The 27,542-nt window shown below is 48.1% G+C and overlaps 1 protein-coding gene across 8 annotated transcripts in view; it reads right to left on the reverse strand.

Moving 5' to 3' along the window:
• The window catches only part of RUBCN (rubicon autophagy regulator), a 62,786-nt gene that overhangs the window by 28,088 nt on the left and 7,156 nt on the right, over window positions 1-27,542 (reverse strand). For 5 of the 8 annotated variants that reach the window (XM_077348061.1, XM_077348058.1, XM_077348057.1 and 2 more), the window contains exons 2-8: window positions 14,126-14,279; window positions 13,716-13,799; window positions 11,158-11,317; window positions 8,099-8,205; window positions 5,513-5,666; window positions 4,205-4,750; window positions 2,081-2,125 (exon numbers count right to left, since the gene is read on the reverse strand). In XM_077348061.1, coding sequence (XP_077204176.1) covers window positions 2,081-2,125; window positions 4,205-4,750; window positions 5,513-5,666; window positions 8,099-8,205; window positions 11,158-11,317; window positions 13,716-13,799; window positions 14,126-14,279 — 1,250 coding nt within the window. The remainder of the gene's footprint in view (window positions 1-2,080; window positions 2,126-4,204; window positions 4,751-5,512; window positions 5,667-8,098; window positions 8,206-11,157; window positions 11,318-13,715; window positions 13,800-14,125; window positions 14,280-27,542) is intronic. The other 3 variants (XM_077348060.1, XM_077348059.1, XM_077348056.1) reach the window with 1 other exon arrangement.

Consider the following 27,542-nt stretch of genomic DNA (forward strand, 5'->3'; position numbering starts at 1 on the left):
CGGGGCTGGATCATCCCAGGACAGGAAGAGTTCAACCGGAGAGCAGCTGGTGTGAAGTGATTCGGTGCGGCAGTTGAAAGAACCAAGGCAAGGTGGGGGCGTGCAATGGAAGGATGGCAGAGGGAATAGGGACCCATCGAGATGAGGGAAGGGATGTTTGGCACGTGCAGTGGCAAAGGAGGGTGGGGAACAAGGCAAAGGGGATGCTGGTGTCAACTCAAAAGGCTTGGCAGCTCACGCCCCCAGTCAAGGGCTGGTTCAAGGGTCACCTCCTGCCAACATGGGAGGCTCACAAAACAGGGTGCGGCCCACGTGCGAGGACTGCGCATCGGCATATAATTGAACACAGGGCGACCTGACCTGGATGGCCCAATCTTGTCCTATCTAGGAAGCTAAGCAGGGTAGACCCGGTTAGTACTTGGACCAGAGACCGCCAAGGAAGTGGACGGAGTAGCTGTGCAAAGGCAGGCAGCATCAAACCACCCATGTTTGTCTCTTGCCTCGCATTTTTGGACGTTACGCAGGATTGGCTCTGCTTAAACTTTATTGGAAGACCACCAACGAAATCCAGGGTTGCTAAGCAAAACCGACTACACCTCTGAAGGTCTTGCATCTTGAGAACCCTACAGGTCGAGACATTTTTCCATGAAAAAAATTGAAAAAGCATAGTACATTTTCATGCCCACTTTCCTCTGCCTTAATGAGTCTCGTATCAGTTTCTAGTTGCCTCCCCCTCCTCTCTCTGCCAGAGCCACTTTGTAAGGCAGGCAGAGCTGAGAGGGTGTTCTGCATTAAAAAGTCCTGTGACTGGCCTATGGTCACGTGCACAAAGAGGCATCAAACCCGGTCCTCCATATGAGAATCCAACAGTCCCCCCACTCTTAACCACTAGAAGAAGAAGAAGAGTTGGTTCTTATATGCCGCTTTTCCCTACCCGAAGGAATCTCAAAGCGGCTTACAGTCGCCTTCCCTTTCCTCTCCCCACAACAGACACCCTGTGGGGTGGGTGAGGCTGAGAGAGCCCTGATATCACTGCTCGGTCAGAACAGTTTTATCAGTGCCGTGGTGAGCCCAAGGTCACCCAGCTGGCTGCATGTGGGGGAGCGCAGAATCGAACCTGGCATGCCAGATTAGAAGTCCGCACTCCTAACCACTGCACCAAACTGGCTCTCCTACGCTACCACACTGGCTCCATTTGCCACACAAGCTGTGCCAAGAGGTGGCACTCCATGGATGCATTTAAAGTCACACCATGACTGCATCTCTTGTGAAAATAGTTGTCTACATGACTTTCCTGGCCACCGGGGCCATCCATTCATTATTCCTCCTCCCCACCCCCACCCTGTTCTTCCATTTCCCGTATTGCTCATAGTACAGGAGATCTGACATGGGACAGTACCGACCCTCCATTTAAGGTCAATCTGCACACAATTCCCCGCACACGAAATAAGCCTTGAGCCTGCAGAATGGAACCTCAGGTCTTCCACTCCACAAAAACACACTGGACATTGTGACTCTGCATGCTAGAGGGTCTGGGAGGGAAAGGGCTAAGAGAATTCTCCCACTGGGGTACACTCGACAACTGGCCCCAGTTCTTCAGTGGTAGATGTTGGGCCTCTTTGGCCCTTGCTTGCCTTCTCTTTTATCTTACACAGGACCTCTCTTCTTCTTCTTCTCTCTTTTGCAAGGGCTTGGAACTGTACCAAGTTAACCGTTCAGACGCTGATCTGTTATGTCACATCAGATGTGCTTCTACTTTTGGAAGTAAAATTTCTTTCTCTTGTTACCCTTGGAGTCAGGTCATCTTTGTAATTTCTTCAAATAGCATCGATCCCTTAACCAAGAAACATGGAGGATTGAGACTACTGTGCAAAGCCTGTGTGCTTCCAAGGCAAACTCCCTCCCTCTCCCATCTATCTAATAAATGACACTCACGCCCATAACCTGGGTGTGAGTGTTAGAGCTTCTGACTTATCAAGCTGCCTTCCAGCTGAGGCTTTTTGAGACTGACACCAGCATCTTAAAGAAAGGCAGGGTTCTGGGATAAGGGGGAGAAGCTGCAATGTGCCGGGCTCCAAACCTGCTACAGGATCTTCTAGTATAATGCTGATTTCCCTGTGCCCTCCTGAGGATAGGCAGCAAAGCAGAAAAGGAAAGAGAGTTACAAGGAGGAAAAGGAAACAGCGGGGGTAGCTACTTACCGTGGCAGAAGCTGGCACTTAGGCAACCGGGACTACCACCCTTTTTACCCCTGAAAGACCCCGGGGAAGGCCCAGTCATTGGTCATATTAGGAATGGCACTTAAGGTGGATGTTCCTAATTGCATTTCCACCCATTCCCTATATCAGGGGTAGTCCAACTGCGGCCCTCCAGATGTCCATGGACCACAATTCCCATGAGCCCCTGCCAGCAAATGCTGGCAGGGGCTCATGAGACTTGTAGTCCATGGGCATCTTGAGGGCTGCAGTTTGACTACCCCTGCTTCTTTTGCCTTTTACTAGAGAAAGGCTGCCCGACATAAACCCATATCTAGGCTCAGGCAGAATATGCCAAGCATCAAGGGAGGGAGTTGATAAAAGGGGGCACTGCTTAGAAAGGGGGTCTTTCCCAGTCACAGCACCAAAGCTCTGGAGCTCCCTCCCCTTCTACTGCCGTCTTTAGCCAGTCCATGACGGCGGTTTCAGCTTCACTTGGCATTCTCTCAGTGACCCCTCCTTCCTGTCATTTTAATTGCCGTTTTTTTCTTCACATTTTGTACATATTTTTAACCTGTTTTTAATTGTGTGTGTTTCGGCGGGGTCCGTTTTAATTGCTTTAAAATGTGATTTTTTTATCATGCATGTTTTAAAATGTCAATCACCTAGGTGGCCCTTCTAAGGGAAGAAAGGCAGGATACAGGTTTTATAAGTAAATCAAATGCATTTTTTAAAAATGACAAAGCAGAGGAGCTTTGGAAGGGCTCAGAGAGTGCGACACGACTTATGAACGGTCCCTACCGCTGCCCCCCCTCCCCCCTCCCTGTAACATCTTTCTTCTCAATGCCAGGGCCTTTTAAAACTCAGGAAGGAAGCACACTGTAATCTGGAAGTGTTGTAAAAGCAACCACCGCAGAAAAATATAAATTCAAATTCTAGCCTCAGCGCCATTTAAATGCGAAGCAGACTTCCTCTTCCTGAAGTTATTCAGGAGAACTCTTCCCTTCTCAGCTTCTGGGGTTCACCCGACTCCTGGCTCTTCTGTCGAGCCACTATTGAGGGACCGCAGTGCACACACATGTATATAGCTTCGAACTGACAGTGGGTGCCAAACATGGTGTTAGCCAGTGCTCAAGAGCCCAAAATTCACTGCCAGCAGAGTTAGTGATGGCCCCAGGCATAGACTGCTTGGAAAGGGGATTAGACAGATTCATGGAGGACAGGTCTATCAGTGACTACCAGCCCTGGTGACTAAAAGGAACCTCCACTCAGCTTCTGAAACCCAGTGCCTGAAAGCAACATCAGGGGAAAGGTCTGACTCTCTGCCTTGTTGCTGGCTCTCCAGAGGAACTGGCTGGCCCCTGTATGAGGAAGGAGGCTGGACTAGATGGACCAGTGGTCTGGCTCTGCTGAGGTTCTTATACAGGATGTAGGGAAGGCCACAGGCATAGAAAGCTTTAAAAGAAGGGTTGGAAGAGGCATGGAGGATACATCTATCAGTGGCTACTAGCCCTGGTGATTAAAGGGAACTTCCATGTTCAGAGGCAGCTGGATTCTGAATAGGAGTGCCAAGGGATGCTGCTAGAGGACGTCGTGAGGGCCAAGGGCCCAGATGGCTTTAAAGGGGATTGGACAGATTCATGGAGTGGCTGCTAACCGTATCAACCTCCATATTCAGAGGCAGTAAAACTATGAACACCAGCATCAGAAGGCAACCACAGGAGAAGGCCTCGGCCTCACTGCCCTGTGGCTGGCCCTGCAGAGGAACTGGCTGGTCCCTGGGTGAGACGGGAGGCTGGACTAGATGGACCCTCCCTGGTCTGACCCAGCATTGCTCTTCTTATGTTCTTAAGAAGACCTCGGCCTCTCTGCCCTATTGTTAGCCCTCCAGAGGAACTGGTTGGCCACTGTGTGAGACAGGAGGCTGGGACCCCTGGTCTGACCCAGCAGGGCTTTTCTGTTGTTCTAATGTTAACAATAGCAGCAGATCAAGGCCTCGTCCACCTTACCGAGAGCTTTCCCAGATGCCACGTTGGTGTCCGAGTGGGAGCGGACATGGCTCCTCTTGTGCGTCCCGTGGAGGGTCAATGTCTGTCCTTCCGAGAAGCTGGACCTCCGCAAGAGGCTGGCTCCCCGGCTGCTGCCCTCACTCCCCCCTGTTTCCCCCAAGGACGAGACAGACTCCGGCTTCTGAGAGCTGCTGGAAGAGAACAGGTTGGACGTGCTGCTTTCGGTGCTGTCGGTCTCAGCCGCGCTGGATTCACTAGGGCTACTGCAAGCCCGGTTCCGCTGCCCCAGGTTCCCGATGGCCAGGTACTCCGGTCCGTCCGTGTCTTCCTGGCTGCCGGCCCAGGGATCATCGCTCTGGTTGGTGGAGGCAGCGGGGGGAACAGAGTCCCATGGGGAAGAGACGGTCAAATGTGGAAGAGCGGCGGTGGGGGGGTGAGGGGGCCTCCCCTCCGGAAGTCCGTGGGATGAGGCACACGGGGCGTGTTCCTGAGGCTGGCTGGAACTGCTGCAAGCCGACGTCGTCCAAGTGGCCAACGATCTCCTGTCTGGAAAGGGGAAGGGAAAGGAGTGTTTAGAAGCCTCCGGCACACAACGCCACACAACAGCACAACTTTATCCCTATAAACTCAGCAGTGGCATATCCATTTCAAAAGCCATGTTCACATCAGGGCGAAGGGAAGGGGGGTCACAGGAATGCTTGGACAGAAGCCACCAGCATTTTGGCCAGAGTCTATCCATCTGCTCTATTCCTCCCCTCTGGCCCAGCAAGTGCCCTGACCGGGATAACCAAGCCTGATCCTGGCTGATGTCAGAAGCTAAGCAGGGCTGACCCCGGCTAGTCTTTGGATGGGAGACCTCCAAGGATTTGGGTGGGAGTTCCTTCAAGGAACACCAGGGGTCATGATTAGAATAGCCCAGGCTAGCCTGATCCCGTTAGATCTCGGAAGCTAAGCAGGGCTGACCCCGGCTAGTCTTTGGAGAGGAGGGCTCCAAGGATTTGAGGGAAATTCCTTCAAGGAACACCAGGGGTCACCTCTGAACATCGCTTGCCTGCCTACCACACAATCCTTGACCAGAGACTGAATCTGGGACCTTCCGTGGGCCTAGAAGATGTTCTGCCACTAAGCCAGGGCCCCTCCCTGAACACATTAGCTGGATCTAGCACAGACCACAATGCAGGTTTTTTTGCCTCTGAAATGCTGCTCAGAATCTTCAGGGCAGGACAGATGTATACCGGAAGGCCTGTTCGGAAGGAGAACAGGGAGGCTGTGTGCCAGGCTCAGGAGTGCCGGGCTCATCTCGCCTACCTTGCGTGCTGGCAGAGATGGAGTGAAGACCTGAGAAGGAGCCAAAGTAGCGGTGAGTCAGGCACTCCGCAGGAGGGGTGCACACGGATCCGGGGAGCGCCGTGAGGCTCTGGCTCTTGATCACGGGCATGGAGGCCTCGTTTTTCCTTGCCAGCTGAAGAGAGAGGAGAGCCGCATGGGTAAGCAGGAAACATTCTACCGTGTCAGTTTTAACGTTTTAAGTCTTGTGGGTATTTTGTACTCTGATTTGAGTACACCACCATGAGACGACATTGTTCGAGAGTGGCAGGGTATAAATCAAAGCCCAAATAAATAAATAAATGGACAGAAGCCAAAGAAGCAGGGATAGAAAGTACCTAAGGCATTGCTGGAACCAGTTTGCCTCCGGTGAATGCTTCCCAACCATCTTTTTTGCTGTGGAATTAGGGTTGCCAGCTCTGGGTTGGGGTTGGAGCCCAGAGTGGATAGGATTTGGAGTGGGGAAGAACCACAGGGGAGTATAATGCTATGGGGTCCTCCCTCCAAAGCAGCCATTTTCTCAGAGGGAATTGGAGATGACCTATAATTCCAGGGAATCCCCAGGTCCCACCAGTGGACTGGCATCCCTACGTGGAACTGCCACACCTCTGCCAAGGAATGATCTATGTTGCAGGGCATTGGAGCACCTCCTCAGTGGCACTGTTTCCTGCCTGCACCCGTCTCCCAAGCACATGACTACATATCACTGATAGAAGCACGCAAGTGTATCTGTGACGAGGGTCAAATAGAGACAGCTGAATGTGTCCTATTTGAGTGCAGACTCTATTATCACCTGCATACAGATTCCCCAGTAGTTTGAGGAAACAGCGTCTTAAGCTAATACCGTCAGACACAAATAAAGACCTAACGAAAATTATCGCTAAATTTGCTTGGCTAGCTATAAAAATAAGGCAGAGTTGGACCAACCCTACACCCGAATGCTTTTACACTGGATCCATATACAATGTTTCTTATTTCTTAGTTTTTAGTCATTCATAATTGACTTTATATCTCTAATTTTATGTTTTCTACTGCTTGGTCTATGACCGTAAATATAATTGATACACATGATTAAATGTCACGAGGAAATGAGTTGAGACTGCTGACCCCTTCCGTTAGCCTGGCACCATCCCAAAATCTCCTGTTTGCCCAGGCTGAATTGGCCGCCTCCGTTGCTCTTTGACTGAACAGCAAAGCTGAAGAAGAAGAGTTGGGCTTTTTTGGTACCTTGCTTTCTACTACTTGGAGTCTCCAAGCAACTTACCATCACCTACCCTTCCTCTCTCCACAACAGACACCCTGTGAGGGTGGTGGGGCTGAGAGAGCTCTGGGAGAACTGTGACTGGCTCAAGGTCACACAGCTGTCTGCATGTGGAAAAGTAGTGAGGAATCAACCCCCCCCCCCATTCTTAACCACTACTCCAAACTCCTTTTTCAGCTGTGGTGGACAAATGGCTTTCCAGGGCTGCTTGCCTGCTGTTATCAATTTTCTCATCGAGGTATCCCCAGGCTACCTTGAAAAACAGGGCTGGCTCATCAGGTGGCCTTCTGTTGGTTCATCAGGTGGCCTTCTGTGCAATCACATGTGGGGACTGCGAGACTGCAGGCCTGCCGTGGAGAAGAGCTCCCAAGTTTTTAACGACCTTTCTAGGCAGGGCCATGCTAATCTTCTCTGTATCATTCAAATTTTAGTACATGTATACTCTATATCTTCCAGGATTTAATATACATACATTTTCTAGCCGTGGCTTGAAACCACCCACAAAACATCAATCGGCCCAATAGGAATTAACCCCCCATCAGGTTTTAGGGGTCCGTCCGTCCGTCCGTCCGTCCGTCCGTCCGTCCGTCCGTCCTTCCTTCCTTCCTTCCTTCCTTCCTTCCTTCCTTCCTTCCTTCCTTCCTTCCTTCCTTCCTTCCTTCCTCTCCCCTCCCCTCCCCTCCCCTCCCCTCCCCTTCCCTCAAGGCTCAGGTCATTTTACATGAAATGGATACAATACAATTAACTCAGTTTGTAGTAATGTGGTAACAGTAACAATAACAAGATAATGCTAATAATAAACACTGTGGGAGGGTAGAATGCTAGAGCACAGTTCACCTTACCAATCCCTTTCATTTTCAATTTGTTGCAACACCAACTTTTCTCAACAGCTTGAGATTTTTTATAGCAAAGTTAACTTTAACCATTTAGCTATTTCTTTAGCTCTGATTAACCAGTCTTTGTCTCTGTGTTCAGTGCTGATTTCCATCTCCCCCCCCCCCTTTTCCTTCTCCAAGCAGGCCTGGGAACGATTCACTGAAAAGGCCTTTTTAGTTGCTCTGGGTGAGGAACTAAACAACAAACTCAAGACAAAGGGAGAAAGCCTTCTATTTGTCCTATCTTAGGAGGGTAATTTTCTTACTGGCCCTTTGCCAGGGCCCTTGACACTGACTTGTGGCATCTAACCTCACAAATCAAGGTGATTTCTGCTCTAAAACGAGACACTGTGTGCAGATGGCAGTAAAGCAGCATCCAGCGGGGGGGGGGGGGGGACAGAAGAGGCGAAATCAAGGAAGATTTTTCCTCACCATGGTGGTGTCTATCTGAGCAAGCAGCCTGGGGTTATTCTGCTCCACGGCCTCCAAGCACTGCAGCATGACCATGACGTGGGCGTCACTGAGCAGAAAAGCTGAATCTAGAGAAGGAAAAAGAAGAGCTTTTCAGAATTCGGATTGGCATATTCTGTTTCTCTTCTGGCTCCTCATTCATATGGTAAAGCAGACCATACACAGGAAGCATATAATAATATTAAGTATTATTATTTAATTGTAGGTACAAGTGTCAGGCAGATCGACTGGGCAACCCCCCCCCCCTAAATACTAACATCTAAATTTTCAATCTGCTGAACTGCAATAGGGGATAATAAAAAGAGCTCCGTCACATCTCCTTGGAAAGCACAACACTCACATTCCTGTGACAGAAACAGTTTGGTGGGCTGCACCATAATCACATTGGGGACCTGGTATTTTGCCCCATGATAATGATGATGTTATCCGCTCAGTCGTGTCTGACTGCCAAAGCCGGCTTGTATTATATTACATGTCTTCCATACTTTACGCGTCAAGTGAAATCCTCCGGGCCTCTCGCCAGTGCTTATGAGGTTATGGGTATGGGCTGGAAGTGATTTCATCTCTGTTTGCAATCATTCATTCCATGGATCAACATTTTGTCAATGCAGGATTTGTGCAGGTCTTATTGCTGGATGTCAGGAGTTTAGTCTGGATAGGCCTGCGTCAGAGAGCAGCCGGTGCTGACTCTCGAAAGCTCACATCCAGGAAATCTTGTTGGTCGCTGAAATGCTGCTAGACTCGAATCTAGCAAAACAGCATTTATTTATTTTATTTTATTTTATTTTATTTTATTTTATTTTATTTTATTTTATTTTATTTTATTTTATTTTATTTTATTTAGATTTATATACCACCCTCCCCGAAGTATTCCCATGCCCGAGCTTGGTACTGTGGTGGCAGTGGAGGGAGGACACCACAAGGGATTACACTTCAAGTCACACACTTATTTTGATTCTCACCTCACCAATCCCCAAAGACAGGCTGCAACAACAAACACAAGGTCCTAACAAAATACCAAATGAACAAGAATTAAAAAGTGTTCTGTCATGTTCATAAGAACACAGGAAGAGCCCTGCTGGGTAAGATCAGCGGTCCATCCAGTCCAGCCTCCTGTCTCACACAGGGGCCAACAACAGGGCAGAGAGGCTGAGGCCTTCATAAGAACATCAGAAGAGCCCTGCTGGATCAGACCAGAGGTAAATCTAGTCATGCATCCTGTCTCACACCACAGCCAAACCAGTTCCACTGGATGGCCAACAACAGGACATAGAGGCTGAAGCATTCCCCTGATGTTGCCTCCTGACTCTGAGATTCAGAGGTTTCCTGCCTCAGAATGTGGAGGTTCCCCTTAATCAATATGGCCATTGATAGACATCCTTCACGAATCTGTCCAATCTTCTTTTAAAGCTGTTTATTCCTGTGGCCATTTTATTATCCTCCTGGCAGTGAATTCCATATTTTAATTAGTCTGTGTGAGGTACTCTGACGGAGAGGCTGATTCTGGGAAGGTTCAAGGGGATGGCAGGTGAAAGGGGATGAGCGAGAGGGTTGGGAGTGTCCTGCATTTTGCAGGGGGTTGGACTAAAGGACCCAGGAGGTCCCTTCCAACTCTAGGATTCTATAATTCTAGGTAGATGCCCTGGGTGAGGAGCTAAGACTAACATTTTTTACTAACATTCCCCGATACCTTTGACCTGGCATACTGATATTATTAAAAGACTAATATAAGGAAATACTGTAGGATTTTTCCACACTAACTAACTTTCACTATTGGAGGACTCAACCACTGAAGAAAATATATTGAAAATGGAAATTATTTAGAACCCATTATGTTTGACTCTTCATGTATATTAAAATTGTATTAAAATTGAATATATATTGTTAGTACTATTGCTTTGGATAGGTTCCTTGTATTTCTGTTGGGACTTTATGAGAAGACAGGGGTCCCTGGAAAGTCAATCAGGCTAGAGAAAGATGAAGGCAGCAGGAAAGGAAGACACAAATCGAAGTAACAACAACAACAACAACAACAGGAGATGGATGGACTCAACAAAGTAAGCCACAGTCCTCAATCTGTCGGACTTGAACAAGGTTGTTGATGAGAGGACATTGTAGAGGTCATTGATTCAAAGGGTTGCCACAGGTGGCAAGCAACCTGATGTCACTTAACACACACATGCACACAGAAAGAGGGGCATATGAACATCGGGAGAGACCTGCTGGGTCAGACAAGTGGCCTATCTAATCCAGCATCCTGTCTCACATAGTACTAATCGGTTGCTCTGGAGGGCCAACAACAGGGCAGAGAGGCAGAGGCTTTCCCCTGATGTTGCCTCCAGGCTCTGGGATTTAGAGGCTAACTGCCTCTGAACATGGAAGTTCCCTCTCAGTCAATACACAACACAGGAGAAGGCCCAGTATTAGAACAAACCTGAAAACCCAAATAATACTGAGAATAATAGACTTGTAATGAACATGCGTTGGTCTCTTGTGTGTTTCCTTTACTTTCTTGTAAACTTTTCAAACAGGTCGAAACAATTTGCACAGCTTACAAGCGCAAGGCAAAATTCAGCTCCTTCATAGCTTGTACAGTTTATAATAAGAAGGGCCACACAATTTTCATAGTTCACAAATTCAGGGTGACATTCAACAAGTTCACAGAGTGAAGTCCACAGAACAGACCAACTGATTAACAACCAGTTTATGACTAGTTACCATCTTTCTTATGCTGAACTCTTTGAAGCAACAAGCTTGAATAGGCTCAAAGAGCTCCATGATTAATTCCATTTTACAGTGTATTCTGGCTGTCTTATTGTACCTTCTTGAAAGTTTTACAAGGAAGGCAAAGAAACGCACAAGAGATGTGTGCACACTGATGTTGGTTTTCTCGTTAATGTTGGTTTTCTCAGTATTTTGGGGGCTTTTCTGGTTCCCCTCAGTTGCCATGACTAGCAGCCTTTGATGAACTTCTCCTCTGGGCACAGGAGACGGCATCCCGGGGGTCGGTTTCAACTTACCTGCGTAGAATTTCCTGACGCACTGCTTGTTTCCAAGGAGGGGCTTCAGCTGAGCGGACAGACAGTGGAACTGCAAGCTGTGCTGGAGCCATAGCTCAGCAATGGCTCGGTCGCTGACAACATCTGTGCTCCGCTGCCTGCTCTCATGCAGGTGGATGAACTGGGAGGCAAGCAGGCACAGGTGAGACGAGGCAGATGGAGAGCAGCAACAGGGCTGCGGTGGCCATCAGGGCTGATCGCATGCCTATCTGGCCAGTAGCACCCCCCCCCAAAAAAAACTGCCAACTGCTTAGAAAGCATTGGGGGGGGGCAGCTGCTTGAGGCCAGATCAATGAGAGGCAGCATGGTTTATGCTGGGGAGCATTACTCCCCCACCCCCACAGCTTTCTCCTCTGCAAAAAAAGGGGAAATGACAACCTGGGGCTGGATGGAGGCTAGAGCAGGTGAACACAAAACTGCCTGATATAAAATTAGAACATTGGTCCATCAAGATCAGTCACCTCATCTGGCAGCAGGGTCTCAGGCGGGAGTCTTTTGCATGACCTCCTGATTGGTCCTTTGAACTGGAGATGCCGGGGATTGAACCTGGGACCTTCTGCATGCCAAGCAGAGGCTCCATCACTGAGTCACAGCCCTTCTGCATGCCAAGCAGAGGCTCCATCACTGAGTCACAGCCCCTCCCAAAATCACTACCATCTACTCAGACTGGCAGCAGCTATCCAGGGTCTTAGCAGGAGCCCTTCACATCAGCTACCTCGTCTGTTTAAATTGCAGATGCTGGGAATTGAAAGTTCATGAATGGACATGAAGTTGCCTTATACTGAAGCACCCAAAGAATCGTTAGCAAGTGGAGTTCACTGCCGCAGGAAGTGGTGACGGCTACAAGCGTAGACAGCTTCAAGAGGGGAGAAACGTATGAAGCAGAAATCTACTGGTGGCTATTAGACACAGCCCTGGGAGGGCTTCTGGAGTTCTGGCTCCATTGGTGGACCTCCTGACGGCTGGGCGGGCTATCGGCTTCTCCTATGAGAGCCAGGTTGGTGTCGTGGTTAGGAGTGCGGACTTCTAATCTGGCATGCCGGGTTCGATTCTGCGCTCCCCCACATGCAGCCAGCTGGGTGACCTTGGGCTCGCTACGGCAATGATAAAACTGTTCTGACCGAGCAGTGATATCAGCGCTCTCTCAGCCTCACCTACCCCATAGGGTGTCTGTTGTGGGGAGAGGAATGGGAAGGCGACTGTAAGCTGCTTTGAGCCTCCTTCGGGTAGGGAAAAGCGGCATATAAGAACCAACTCTTCTTCTTCTTTTTCTTCTATGTCCTTATGACCATCAAGTGCTGCCAGTCCTGTCAACTCAGACTGGCAGTGCTTCTCCAGGGTCTCTGGCAGAGATCTTTCAAGGCATCTACCACGATCTTTTTTCACCGGAGAGGCCAGGGACTGAACCTGGGAGCGTCTGAATGGAAAACAGATGCTCAACTACTAAGCCACCGCCTCTCCCCGGAGTCAGCATTCCTGACTGAATCACATTTAGTGCTAATTTACTCTCTCGGAGAGGCAGCTTGGCGTAGTAGTTAAGAGCGGTGACTTCTAATCTGGCAAATCGGGTTTTATCCCCCACTCCTCCACATGCAGCCAGCTGGGTGAACTTGGGCCAGTCACGGAGCTATTCTCATAAACCAGTTCTCTCAAAGCTCTCTGAGTCCCACCTCCCACACAGGGTGTGGGAGAGAAAGGAAAAGTGATTGGCAGCCGCTTTGAGACTCCTTCGGGTAGTGAAAAGCAGGGTATAAAAATCAACTCTTCTTCTTACATATGTACTCCAATGATTTCTATTTCATTGTCTGAGGAAGGGTACATGCACACAAAATCTCACACCTTGAATAAAACTGTGCTGGTCTTAAAAGTGCCACTAGACTCACATTTTGTTCTGACTGAACCACAGATATTAAGCTAAAAGCTTACTCTTGGCATAGAGAAATAATGCCTAATATTTCCTGATACAGATGCCCTCACATGCCTACCCTCCAGTGTTTGCACTGCCACGTCAAGACGATTTTTCCAAAACACAGCTCTGAGACTGCAGCAGAACTGGAATGACGAATGCAAAAAGGATCTCTACAGACAGACAAGGCCAGAGGTTTGTGCCTGGTTGCAAAGGAACATGAAATCGCCTAACGGCCATAGGTAGATTGCCAGGGCCAGATTGGGAAACTCCTGGAGATTTGGGGAGGGGAGCCAAGGACAATAGAGCCCACCCGCCAAAGAATCAATTTTCTTCAGAGGAATTGCTCTCATAGTCCGGAGGGATCCCCAGATGCCACCTGGAGGATGGCATCCCTTTGGGAGACAGGGGAATAAATTTCTCACACCAAGCTAGGTCAGCCTTGATGCAATCCTTCTGCAATTTGCCTTTCAGATTCTCTGCAAAAAGGAGGCCTGTGACTGGCCTTGGCTCGCCTAGCTGATTGCAACAACTCACATTCCCAGCTGTTGGCTCACAGCTCCCCCACCCTGAATCCCGCCGTCCTTCTCCCTCCTCGGAAAACGGGGCTTACCTTCTCCACATGATGGGCGGCATGTGGGCTCAGCCAACGGATGTCCTTCACAAACTGCCAGTAATCCTTTTGTCGGAAGCACACCTGCACGAGAAACACACACAGGTAATACTGCCTCGCAAGCTCAACATGCGCGCCAAGGCCAGGCTGGAGGCAGGAAGGGCAAACCATCCTTCCAAAAAGGAGAGAAACCAATATGAGGTAGGCCTAAAATGGGGAAGGAAGTCAACGCTTTTTTTTGTCCACTCAATCTGAGCTGCAGGTAAGACTTTGCCAGATTTCAAAGGACCATTTTCTAAAACATCTTGGCGTGCACCAGGAAATGTTTGAGTGTATGTCATACTGGGGGTGCAGATCTAGGACGACAGCATCAGCACAAGTGTCCAAGAAAGCCATTCAAGGGAACCTACCTTGTCTGGGATGAGCCCATGGTAGAGGATGCTGTGCATGTCCCTGCAGAGTCGCTCCAGGCCGCCATATTTAGACCAAACGTTGGGATTATTGATTGAGACCAGGCCTTCCACGGTGGTCTTCAAGTTCCCCAGTAACTTCCAGTGCTCTCTCCTGAAAGAGTAAGCAAGCACAGGATTCACACAGGACACTTCCTCATGCTAGGTTTTCAGGGGCAGGAGATAGTATCGTCTTGCAGGAAACACAGGAGCTTAAAAGCAGTATGAAGTAACCACTTACGTTAGGGTTGCCACCCTTCAGATGGGAGAAGTATCAAGCCGGCGATGGCGAACCACATGTTTATTTAAAATACGTAAGTAACGTTCAAAACGAGTTTTTGACAAACAAAAACGAGGTACAATCTCGTTTTTGTTTGTCAAATAAATATAGAAAATGCTAAGAGACTTTGGGTCACTTGTGAAATAACGTATCATTGAGGAACCATACCATGATGGATATTTGATATTAGCAGGTAAATCTCAAGGCTGTTCTGACTGCTCATTTATGCAGTTTGCTAAATCCAGCTGGGAGGAATATGATATTATTAATTATTATTATTATCACTTTATTCAGACCCATTTTTTATATATATATAAAAGGTGATTTGAATGTACAAGAGAGATGTCTTATAAAATAAGGGACTTATAATATATATATTATGTTTAATAATTCTTGATATTTTGGGAGGAATTTATGTAACCAATAGTTAATGGGTTTGGTTTTATTTGTATATAGGTTCATTGTTAAGAATATTCATTGTAGAAAACTTTGTGAAGAAATCTTTAAAAAGAAATACAATACACAATTGATACAGGCATAGAAACATTTTTTATATATAAAAATCTTTTTATTATAAGAACAGGTTTGGAGAGCAATTTAGGGTACAAGTCAAGTAAATAAATTAAACAAAGATACATTGAAGGGTTGGGAAATATCTGGAGATTTGGGAGGTGGATCCTGGGGAGGTGGGGCTAGGGTAGGGCAGGGATCTTAGCAGGGTCCAATTCCATCAAGTCTGCCCTTCAAAGCAGCCATTTGCTCTGAGTCGATGCCTAGAGAACCAGCTGTAATAGAACTCCAGGCCCCAGCTGGACGTTGGCAACCCTACATTAGAATTTAAAAACTACATTCCAAAAGATGGTGCTCAGGTCTATCCATTCACCCCAATTGTGACAAACATTATTTGTTTGAATAAGGCAGGGGTAATCAACCTGTGGTCCTCCAGATGTTCATGGACTACAATTCCCACGAGCCCCTTCCAGAAAACGCTGGCAGGGGCCCGTGGGAATTGTAGTCCATGGACATCTGGAGGACCACAGGTTGACTACCCCTGGAATAAGGAACCTTTTTATACCGACCATCCATGACTTGAGAAGGGACCGTGCTTAATCTAGCTAATCTAAAGCTATTTTATGGGATGGTAAAATATTTTCAATATCTGAGGACGGCCTTAAATAAAGGCAAGAGCAAACTCAACATGCTTTGTCATAAAAGGTAAAGGTATCCCCTGTGCAAGCACCGAGTCATGTCTGACCCTTGGGGTGACGCCCTCTAGCGTTTTCATGGCAGACTCAATACGGGGTGGTTTGCCAGTGCCTTCCCCAGTCATTAGCGTTTACCCCCAGCAGCAAGCTGGGTACTCATTTTACCGACCTCGGAAGGATGGAAGGCTGAGTCAACCTTGAGCCGGCTGCTGGGATCGAACTCCCAATCTCATGAGCAAAGCTTTCAGGCGGCTGCCTTACCACTCTGCGCCACAAGAGGCTCTTTGTCATAAAAGTTCAACAAATCCAGTTCATTCAAAGAGTTCAAGCTTGGCATCTGAGCAATATCCACACCCAATGCCTTCGAGTCCTCAGCCTGGATTCCCGAAAAAGGAAGCTTAGATTCAGCCAGCTGTATCCCAGGGCTTATGTAAGAGTACTCCCACAAGGAAAGATAGCTAGCCTTATCGGAGACAAATGTAGATAGACGCCAAGCAGCTTTACAAAACGGGGCTCCCACATTTAGGCTGGGAGACAAAAGGGGCATGATATTCCAAGAGCCTATTGAAGACGATTCAACTTCCAGAACTGGTTTGCATTCGCACTTTCTCAGGCCCACATCAAGGAACCCCAAGACCAGGGGTAGTCAAACTGCGGCCCTCCAGATGTCCATGGACTACAATTCCCAGGAGCTCCCTGCCAGCATTCGCTGGCAGGGGGCTCCTGGGAATTGTAGTCCATGGACATCTGGAGGGCCGCAGTTTGACTACCCCTGCCCAAGACTTTCTGATGGTCTCATGCTTTGAACATCAGCACAAAGATCCAAAATCCTCCTTAAGCTGAAATAAGATCATAAGGAATCTTAGGCTCTGATATTTCCTATATTCTCTATAGCAGGGGTAGTCAAACTGCGGCCCTGCAGATGTCCATGGACTACAATTCCCATGAGCCCCTGCTCTATAGGCTCAGTGCAGCTTTTTCAGATACTTACAATCATTAAACTCTTGATTCCTTCTCCCATAATGATTTGTTCCATCGGACTGCACAAATGCCAGCTTCATCAGATCCCAAAACTGTACCAGGAGCTCTGGCAATTCTCCCCCATGCTACTTCCCCTAAAGTGAAGGAGATCCTGAGCAGCAGGGGAATTTAAAACCAGCCACACCTTCTCTTCTACAAAGGGAGGCCATTGTGCTGCTTTTCCAAAGGTTCTCCTTCCTGGAAGACTACAGGCTCCCTTTTACAAAGGAGGGAAAGCACAGTCAACCATAATCTGGAGTGAAACAGATAGATGGTCATTACTAACAAAGGATTTCTTTCAGCTAAATATTAGGGGGGATAACTGGCCCCAGGTCCAACATCCAAGGCAGAATTCGAACCTGGCTTTCCCAGACCCTCGTCTGACACTCTTAACCACTATGCCATGCTGCCTCACCAACACCCTAACAGGGAAAAACGGGGCAGTGTGAGACACTGCAACAGCACTGTGTGAATTGCTACTTGGGATGCATGCCAGAGCAACACCAAGCTGGCTTCACAAATATCCGCTTTCATTCTGCCTTGCATGGACTGTCACTGTGAAGGCAACATAACCCCCATGAATCTACCATGCCTACAACAGAGCACCAACTACATAGTGTCACCCCACCCCGTTCTTCCCAATTTCTCCTTGGAAACCCATATTTCCCGGATACTTTGGCCTACCCCCTTCACAGCCGCCTCCCCTTGTTCATATTAATCCTCCATTCCTGTCCTCCACCCCATTTATCTTCCTCCTTGGGTCAGGGAGTTTGTGTTCCTGTAACTTTTCAGCTCCATAGGGAATTATGGGTGGCTCTGCAGAACCAAGAGGTTGGATCCCAAAGGCTTATTCCATGAACGGCATCACTTTTCCTCCAGTGCAAGAATGTCTTTTTGCATCAGGGAAAACAGCCAGCATTAGCGGAATGGACAGACAGAACTAGCAGGACCTGCAGGATCCAACCCAACGGACAAAGGCTGGACGCTTCCCAGGGGCCAAGCTGAAAACCCCAAGGAACTGGCGAAGCAGATTGGCAGAGGAGAAAGGGGCATGTGTGGACAACAGACACCCTCAATGCTTGGTTACAGATTGGCTTACAAAGAGAAGCCAAACAGATACAAATCAGCCACATCCCTACAAAGGAGCCACTGTTCTAAGCTGGAATTACCCCAACTTTCTCTCTTTAAAAAAAGAACCGAATTCATCGTGTTCTCAAAGCAGCCGTATCAACTGCTTTTGTTCTCACTATACCACCCCTGAGCTCTGATGAATATCGCTCGGGAAACGTTTCAAGGTCTCTTAGAGAACGCCCAATACCCACACAGGGAGAACCAGATTCACTTTACAAGGCAAACCCGCTGCCGGCTACAACAGAAAGACCCAACGTTTCCTTCTACCATCAGCTCATTGTGTCATGCTCCTAGGCAGGAAAGCGCTGCGGTTAGCAGAACAGATCCACAGGATCCAATCCATTCGTTAGACCGTTCAGGGTGTCTATTGGACCACCTCTTCCCACTCTGCTCAACTAACTGTGCCCTCACCTTCAGAGGTTAGGCAGTGGCGGCTGAAAACAGAGCCCCTTTAGAGAGGGGCTCACGGGAATTGTAGTCCATGGTCATCTGGAGAGCCACATTGCTGCAGGGGAGCTGATATCTGCAGCCTGGAGAAGAGCTGTAAACCCAGTTGATCTCTAGGCCCCACACCCGGGGGCTGGGAACCCTAGTGGTACTACAGTCAAAGCCCCACACTTGGTCTTAGGAGTCCCAGGTTCAGATTTCCACAGATAGCATTTTGAGTTCCTCAATCATAGAATCATAGAGTTGGAAGGGACCTCCTGAGTCATCTAGTCCAACCCCCTGCACTATGCAGGACACTCACAACCCTCTCACTCATCCACTGTCACCTGCCACCCCCTTGAGCCTTCACAGAATCAGCCTCTCCCTGACAAACCTGGCTACCCACCCGCATCACCTGTGTGGGACATCTGCCAGGAATTCTGAAAGGGCCATTCTTCCGTTCAGCTCACACCTTGATCTGAAACAAGGTGGCCCCAAAAGCCATGGCTTCAGCCCAGCCCGCTTTGACTTTGAAGGTTTGGTTTCTCAGGCGACAGCAGTAAATCAGCTTACATCATCAGCCCGGTTCCTCGCCCAAGTCAGCTTCTCCGGGGCAAGAGAAACAAAAAGGGAAGTTCCCTACAGAGACAGTGAATCAGAGCTGACTCTCACTGATGCCGGAAGAGCCAGAATGCTGAGAAAGCTGGTTGGGAGATCTTAGCATAGTCCATTCGGAAAAACAACCTTTATGGCAGGGGCTATATCCTAATATTCTGAGGTTCGTGGCTTGCAAAAAATCCCACTTATGGCTGTAAACATAGTTAGATTCAAGTCCTACAACACCTTATATGCTAATAAGTTATGAGTTTTCCAGAGTCCAAGGTCCTTTGGTCAGACATGAGAAATGGAGATCTCCAAGTCCTCTTATCTGAGTCGGAAGGTGGGAGGGGGGCTGTAAGGAATGCTTGTAAAGGAAGCAGAGGAACAATGAATATTGTAGCCAGCTTGGATTAGAGCGGTGAAAAAAGGCTTAGAGGCAGAAAATTAGAATCTAAAGTGCAATAAGAATTCTCTGTGTCTACTGAACCGAGGGGTGGGTGTTTGTGTCCTGGTGGAGCAGAAGACAGGCTTGGGGGGGGGGCACGGCCCTCAGATATCACTGATTGTGTCAAGAGTTCTGCAGACTACTGGCCATCAAGGCTATATAAATGGACCACTCCACTGAGAACAGTGAAATGGCCTGTTCACACTTAAGGTGCAATCTGTCACTCAGAAGGCAACAGAGACTGGGACGGAGAGGGTGCTAGAATGTGTATTCCAGGAGACCACATAAAGGGCAGATATGGCCCTCAGGAGAGGTGGGCAGACAGAGGAATCCTAGAACCATAGAGTTGGAAGGGATCTCCAGGGTCATCTGGTCCGAACCCCTGCACTATGCCGGACACTCACCACCCTCTCGCTCCTCCACTGTCACCTGCCACCCCCTTGAGCCTTCACAGAATCAGCCTCTCCATCAGATGGCTATCCAGCCTCTGTTTAAACATTTCCAAAGATGGAGAACCCTCCACCTCCCGAGGAAGCCTGTTCCACTGAGAAACCGCTCTGACTGTCAGGAACTTCTTCCGGATGTTGAGATGGAGAAGCCCCTTAGCATGGAGGGAATGGGGTCCCTCTTTTTTGATTCCAAATGTTGATAGCTTGCAGGCGGCAGCTCTCTTATGGAGCTCCATCTTGGAGGAGACAAATTATTTAAAGTCTGGACAAAGACTCCAAGTAATGGGAAGCTTTCAGAATGTTGTAGCTTTTAAGTTTCCATAGCCTGCCTTAGACCAAGTCCAGCAAGAGCCTGCGTAGGACTGAGAGACAGAGGCCTGCATATTTGCACATTTTCTTTGTAAGCCTCGTTCCGTCCGTTGCTGTTTACCTGTGTGTGTGACCTTTTCTCTTACAATAAATGCTTTTCCATTTTAAATACTGGTCGTGTTCTACATGCCACATCAGACTTCCAACTGTTCAAAGCAGTATCTAGACCCCCAACTGTTTAACACAGTAGCTGAAACAGGCACCAGGAGAGGAAGGCAATCAGTGGATAAATCACTCTTACCCCAGGAGTTTGCAAGTACAACAAGCTGTCCCCATGGTAACCAGTCACTGGCTAGCAGGAGCAGCATGGGCACTCAATGGAGCTTTTAAATAGCAACACAGAAGTGCCCTGATTCTTGGCAAGAATTTCCAAAACTGACCAGCTAGCGATAGCAAACCAAAGGAAGAGTGCAAAAAAAGCCCTCTGAGATCCTGGTGAGTTCTGGTAGGATCTCTAAACGCCTAGCTGCCTTGGAGGGCTAAAACGGGACAGAGTTCATGTATCCGTGGAGCTGTTCTGTGACAACAGCTATGGTAATTTCTACACAAATTAACTCCTTTGGACTTAACCAGTCCCTAAAGGAACTGGCATAATTCAGATGGAAGAGCAAACTTGGCTGGTTGCTACACAACAAAGCATCCAGGATCCTTGGAGAAGGTCACCAGTCTCATGGCAACGTACAGTTTGTTGTTATACCCAGAAAAGTGATTTGTACTTCTTAGGTATAAACCAGAGATGTGTATTTTTTTGGGGGGGGGGGGGAAAGAATTAAAAACCCTTATCAGAAACCTTCCCAGCATCCTAAACAGCATGTTTATTTTATTTGTAAATAGGAGACAAATGATTTAAAGCAGGGGTAGTCAAACTGCGGCCCTCCAGATGTCCATGGACTACAATTCCCAAGAGTCCCCTGGGAATTGTAGTCCATGGACATCTGGAGGGCCGCAGTTTGACTACCCCTGAAATTTTAAAGTATGTTATTTTATGTACCAATAGCAACCAATACTTGAACAAAAATATTTGACCGGGGGTGGGAATTAACTGTGGCTTATATTTTAATTCAAATCAATCCAAAGTGCCATGTGTAAATTATTTTTATTGGAATAAATATAAAAATTATCTGTTCCACATAATATATTTCTGGCAAGGCCTTGGAGGAGGAGTTGGTCTCATGGCTTAAGTGCCACTCAGCGCTTAATGCCCACTCAGGGTGGCTGTCCCGCCCCTGAGTGCCTCCTCCTCCAACCAGCTGGCCTGTCTGTCCAATGGCCAGCCAATCGCCTTCTGTCTCCCACCCGTGACCACCCCCTCCTCCTTCCACTTCCCTCTGAGGCTCCCTGCTTCCTGAGAGCTGCCCCTGCTGGTGAGTTCCCTAACAGCTGTCTCCAGCCTCTCCAGGTCCTGGGGGGGGGGGATGCTGTCCATGGAGTCCTTTTTCCACCTCCCTAATCTAACCCCTGTTGTATTCCTGAATGCAATGGGCTTGGCCCCTAGAAGAGTATATCATTTCCTTGCGTGGTGTACATCAAGATTAGGGAGGGGAAGGCACTGAAAACTGCAGACATACGAATGTTAGCACACCCATAGAACTCTGTATATGATATCATGTAGATGTGGTTTCCTGCTGAACTAATTCAGCAGAATTTAACTCTCTTCCATGGAAGTCATTCACATCTGTTAGTTTCGCGTCATATCGATCCGACCACCGGAGCCAATTAAGTGAATTTATAAAAGGACTTTAAAACTTTGAATTATCTTTCCACTTCTCTCCCACTTATTCATTTATTTCCTTCATTTATACTTTGCTTTTCTCCCCAAGAGGGACCTACGCAGCTTAACGCCATTCTCCTCCCCTCCATTTTATGCTCACAACAAATCGCCTCTCGGCCATGGATCCTCAATAGGTGACCTTGGGTCAGTCACACTCTCTCAGCCTAACCTACCTCAAAGGGTTGCTGTGAGGATTCATGGAGGAGAGGAGAACAAAGGAAGCCACTTTGAGTCCCCACTGAGGAGAAAGGTAGGATAATAATGTAAATACAGTAAGATGAAGTGAGAAAGGAGCAGGCAAAGGGCACGCTGCCACGTTTGAAAAACCGGTTCAAAAGAATGCTCCCCAGAATAGGTGCTTCTGTCCAACAAAGAAAGAAAAACAGCTTGGATTGCCCCACATATATCAGTGAAGAACATCTTCATGTAGGAAAAGTGGGGAACATCTGGGCAGGCTGTGGCATAAGCAGTTTGGTAGAAGTGAGTTCCCTGCAGTGCCGGGTCGGGCACATCCGGTTAAATGCTACATTGCCAGAACTGAACTAGATCGATTGTTTATATACATGCAGTACCGCTGGCAGGGACAAAGTGTGAAACACGCAACTCAAAACAATGTGCCAAGAACGGTCACTGCATAGGAAAGAGCCTGGCCCGAATCCAAAAGCCCAGGGAACTGTCACAAAGAGGGTGAGGTGCACGGGGAAGAAAACAAAATAATTTACAAAATGTCACCCCCATGATGTGAAGGCCCTTTCCGAGGCTAGCCGTGTTAGTCTGAAATAGAACAGCCAGACTTTAGAATCCAGTAGCACCTTAGAGACCAACATGATATTCAGGCTGTAAACCAGCATTTATTTATTTATTATGTGGTAAGATTTATATCCCACCACTACCATTCCAGTGGCTTGCGGCGGGTCACAAAGTCCTCAATAAAAACCCATTAACCCACATTAAAAGGACATTCCAGAATCAATAAGCACAATAAAAATAGAGCAAACAAAAGCGATAAAAGAACTTGATCCCCCACACCCAACAATTTAATAACCCACTAAAGGGGAGGGAAAGGGAGGCCCTAGCTGACAACAACCCAGGTGCTAACACTAGCCATGGGGGGGGGGCACGATCTACCTCACTGCCCTGGCCTCAACCATCTGTCCTTTTTGCCCTGGAGGAACACCTGAGATATTTTTTAGGCTTTGAGAAACCCTGGACTTGGTGGTAGGCCCCTTCAGAGAAGTGGATGCAGGAGTAAGATGCAGGGGCCAGCCAATCAATCAATCAATCAATCAATCAATCAATCAATCAATCAATCAATCAATCAATCAATGATTGATCATGAAGTGGAGAAAGATACTAGGCCTGTAGGGCAACAGGTGAGGTGAGCTCTGGTGACAGCAGGGTCCAACTGGGAAAGGACACATAACCCCAGGGGAGCTCTGGTGTAACTCTAGCGTTCCCCAGAAGCCTGGTTGGGAATCCCTGGTGCAAGATTTCGAGAGTCAAAAATCCCTTCGTCAGATACAAGCTGGAATGGAGATCTGAGTCCTTCCATCTCAGGCAGAAGGTGGGATGGGTGTTGCAAAAAAGGAACTCAGGATGCAGAGAACAAGGCACATTTTAACCAGCTTGATTAAAGCAGAGGGGACATGCTTGGGCAGGGGGGAATTAGCTTCTTCTGTAGTAAAATAAGAATCCTATGTCCCTGTTCAGTCCCGGGAGTGTCCATTGTTTTGAACTCGTTAATTAACTCAGGGCCTTTGTGAACCTGTTAAATACAGTGAAATATTTAGGGCAGGGGTAGTCAACCTGTGGTCCTCCAGATGTTCATGGACTACAATTCCCATGAGCCCCTGCCAGCATTCGCTGGCAGGGGCTCATGGGAATTGTAGTCCATGAACATCTGGAGGACCACAGGTTGACTACCCCTGGTTCAGGGAGTTGTTGAACTCCAGCCACTCTGCATGACGTCGCCAACATGCAGTGTCCAGGCAGAAAACTGCTGGCTACATCCTTCATTTCAAAGCACTAGTTGAGGAATCGCATAAAGTGGATTCCCCAACTTTCCTCCAGTGGACAACCAGCATGCTACATGCTAAACAAGTGTATGGAGGCAAAGAAGTGCACCCGTCTCCCCCTTCTCCCGGGGATGGAATCCCCCCCCCCCCAATGTGCAGAAGTGCCCTCCAATTCAGCAATCTCCTGTTGCCATCCCTGCTTGAGTGCCCTTCTTCAGCAACCCACTACTAACTATGGGGACGGAAGGCATCTTGCACATACAGTGGCAGCAAACCCTGAATACGAGTGATGCGGGGGGGGGGGTCTTGAAGAAAAAGAAGAAGAGTTGGTTCTTATATGCTGCTTTTCCCTACCCGAAGGAGGCTCAAAGCGGCTTCCATTCGCCTTCCCTTTCCTCTCCCCACAACAGACACCCTGTGGGGTGGGTGAGGCTGAGAGAGCCCTGATATCACTACTCGGTCAGAACAGCTTTCTCAGTGCTGTGACTAGCCCAAGGCCACCCAGCTGCCTACATGGGGAGGAGGATTGGTGAATCAAACCTGGCTCGCCAGATTAGAAGTCCGCATTCTTAACCATGACACCAAACTGGCTCTTGGCCTCTAGAACGGTATTGCCTCTATAACTGATAGTGCCCCTCGGAGGTCAAAGGCAGAGACTAGTCCCAGGACTTAAGATCCCTTAGCTAGAGAGATCAGGGGTTGAAACTGCAGCCTTCCCTGGCTACTAAAGTCACCTAGTGGAGAATAACTTCAAAACTCAATCTGCATCTGACAAAGAGAACTTTGACTCTCAGTGGTGAAAACGCACGGGGTCTGCCAGCGATTCCAAGACCTGCAAAACGAGCAGCAAGTATAACACAAGTAACAGCTGGTGCAGAATTAGAACACAGCATTCAGGTGAGGCAGATGGAAAATCTATCAAGCTCACCAATGCAAATCAGGTGGGTAGAAAAGAGGAAGGGTGGCAGGAAAAGCTGGGGGAGGAGGGAGGGGTCACCTCTACAGATTTCTTTCTGTTCTGCAGGCACAGCATATCTTCTCCACCATGGCCTTCTTATCTTCTAGTTACCTAGAAACAGGGTTTCCTCCAAAGCCTCCTTCATGCACAGACTCCTGCCAGCTCCTGTATTAACCCGCTGCCACACAGGGGTCTGCCAAGTACTTTGTCCACTCTTCTTGGCCTGATCGGCCAGCTGCACATTCTACTCAGAATGAGGTTGGCTCCAGAGGACAAATTTAATTATGCCTTTGATTTAGGTGGGCAGGTAACCACGTTGGTCTGAAGCAACAAAACGAAGTCTGAGTTCAGGGGTACCTTTGATGAATAAAGTTTAATTCTGGCCCTAAGCTTTCCTGCGCATGCACACTTTTCCAGGTACAGTCATAATAAGAATACAGATAATAATAAAAGCACACTAATTCAAAACAAAGTGTGTATCCAGGGGCACCTTTGAGACCAGTCAAGTCTAATTATCAGTTAGTGGTGGAGAGCGGAAGGGCGAAGTCCCAAATAATTTTTATAGTATTTTAATTATGCTTTTATTGTTTCATGGTTTTAAAGGTGGAACGGCTGTTGTAAACCACCCTGGATCTGCTTGCAGGGAGGGATGGTCTAGAAATTAAATTAGAAATATAAAGTAATTAATTCTGGGAATTAAATTTCGTGCACACGCCTTACTTAACTCTTAATACTTCTTCATAATACCAACTGTCTCCTCCTCTGGCCACATCGGCTAACTATTTCTAAAAACACAAACAAGGTCTTTGAAAACCTGGTTGCTGGAAACAAGACATTCAGATAGGTCTGTGGTAAAAAGGACCATCAAGACACAGCTTGGTGTAGTGATTAAGAGCAGAGCACTTTCATCTGGAGAACTGATTCCCCACTCCTCCACATGCAGCCAGCTGGGTGACCTTGGGCTAGTTGCAGTTCTCTTAGGACTGTTCTCCCAGGACAGTTCCCTTAGAACTCTCTGAGTCCCACCTCCCTCACAGGGTGTCTGTTGTAGGGAGAGGAAAGGAAAGTTGTTTGTAAGTCACTTTGAGACTCCTTCGGGTAGAGAAAAGAGGAGCACAGAAACCCAGGACCACTTTTCCCTCTCCCTTATGATGACCTCACCGGGTTTTCAAGGCAAGACATATTCAGTGGTGGTTTGCCACTGCCTGCCTCTTGGCTGGTGACCCTGGACTTTCTTGGGGGTCTCCCATCCTAGATCTAACCAGGACTGACCCTGCTTCGCTTCTGAGATCAGACCACCCAGGTCAGGACAGTCAAATATGTAGAGTTTAGTCTTGTTGCATACAAATCAAACAGAGAACCTATGTGATTTCTGTGTAAACCACTAGGTGCTGCATACAACAGACATACTTGGCACTTGTTAGACATTAAAATGTAGAGGTAAGAAATAAGCTCCATCACGTCTCAAAGGAACATTGTTGGGGGATACCCCAAAAACACTGACTACTCATAGTGAAAACATGGGCTGCTCTCGCTTCCCTCACAGAGGAGGTTCAAAGAGTGGGCTGGGAGCACCGGATCAGAAGCGCTCTTAGCCACAGGTGGGGAACAGAGCAACACCAGCCAGAACTAGTGCAAATCTGCTCTTGGCTTGCTGGATGACCTTGGGCTGGGAGCTCTCAGTCTAAGAGGCCTCATGGGATTCTGTGCAGGGGTAGTCAACCTGTGGTCCTCCAGATGTTCATGGACTACAATTCCCACGAGCCCCTGCCAGCATTTGCTGGCAGGGGCTCATGGGAATTGTAGTCCATGAACATCTGGAGGACCACCGGTTGACTAACCCTGGTGTTGAGGACAAAATCATGGGTAGAACCACCTATGCCACTGTCAGCCTCTTGGAGAAGGTGGTGGAGAGTGCCGTCAAGTCACAGCTGACTTGTGATAACTCTATGAGGTAGATTAGGCTAAGAGAGAATGACTTTTATTTATTTATTAGTGTTATTATTTGTTTGATTTCTATACTGCCCTCCCATCAAGGCGACTCAGGGCGGTGTACAACATGTAGCTATAACAGTACTAACGAAAAGCATACTGTAAAATAAGGTTTAAATGAAAATTACACTGCACAAACAATGTCAGCATCAACCAGACAGATATTATATCACTCCCCAGTGTTATCCAGCAAGCTAAATGACCCAGCGGGGGGATTCGAATGTGATTCTCCCAGGTCCTACCAGATCATTCCCCTCTCAGAGGCGGACCTGGGCAGGAGGTCACCCTTTTGACATAGTCCAAAGCCTGCTAGACACAGAATGTTCCCCAGGAGCACCCTCTGACATACCCCGGGGGTCAACCAATGAGCAGCCTCACATCACCACAAGCTGTTTTCCCAACATTTGCTCCTTCCTTGCACTCTTGCTGAACGCTCACTGTTACTCCTTGCTGAGATGTTTAAAGCCCACCCCGAAAGGGCCACTGATGGCCTTGCGCATCCATGCACTAGCCTCGGGATCATCTTTCTCTCTCGTATACAGTTCTCTTGATGCAAAGGTTTCAGGTATCCCACGCTTGGCTGGCGACAGATCCCTTATCCATGTCACCCGGCTCTTTGCCAAAGTACACACCACTTTTGAGAAGGCTGCAAAGTGTGGGATTTTATGGCATAAAGAGACAGCCACCCCCTCCCACATCCACACGCCATCCTAAGAT

The sequence above is a fragment of the Paroedura picta genome, chromosome 8 (assembly GCF_049243985.1).
Source record: "Paroedura picta isolate Pp20150507F chromosome 8, Ppicta_v3.0, whole genome shotgun sequence".
NCBI lineage: Eukaryota > Metazoa > Chordata > Lepidosauria > Squamata > Gekkonidae > Paroedura > Paroedura picta.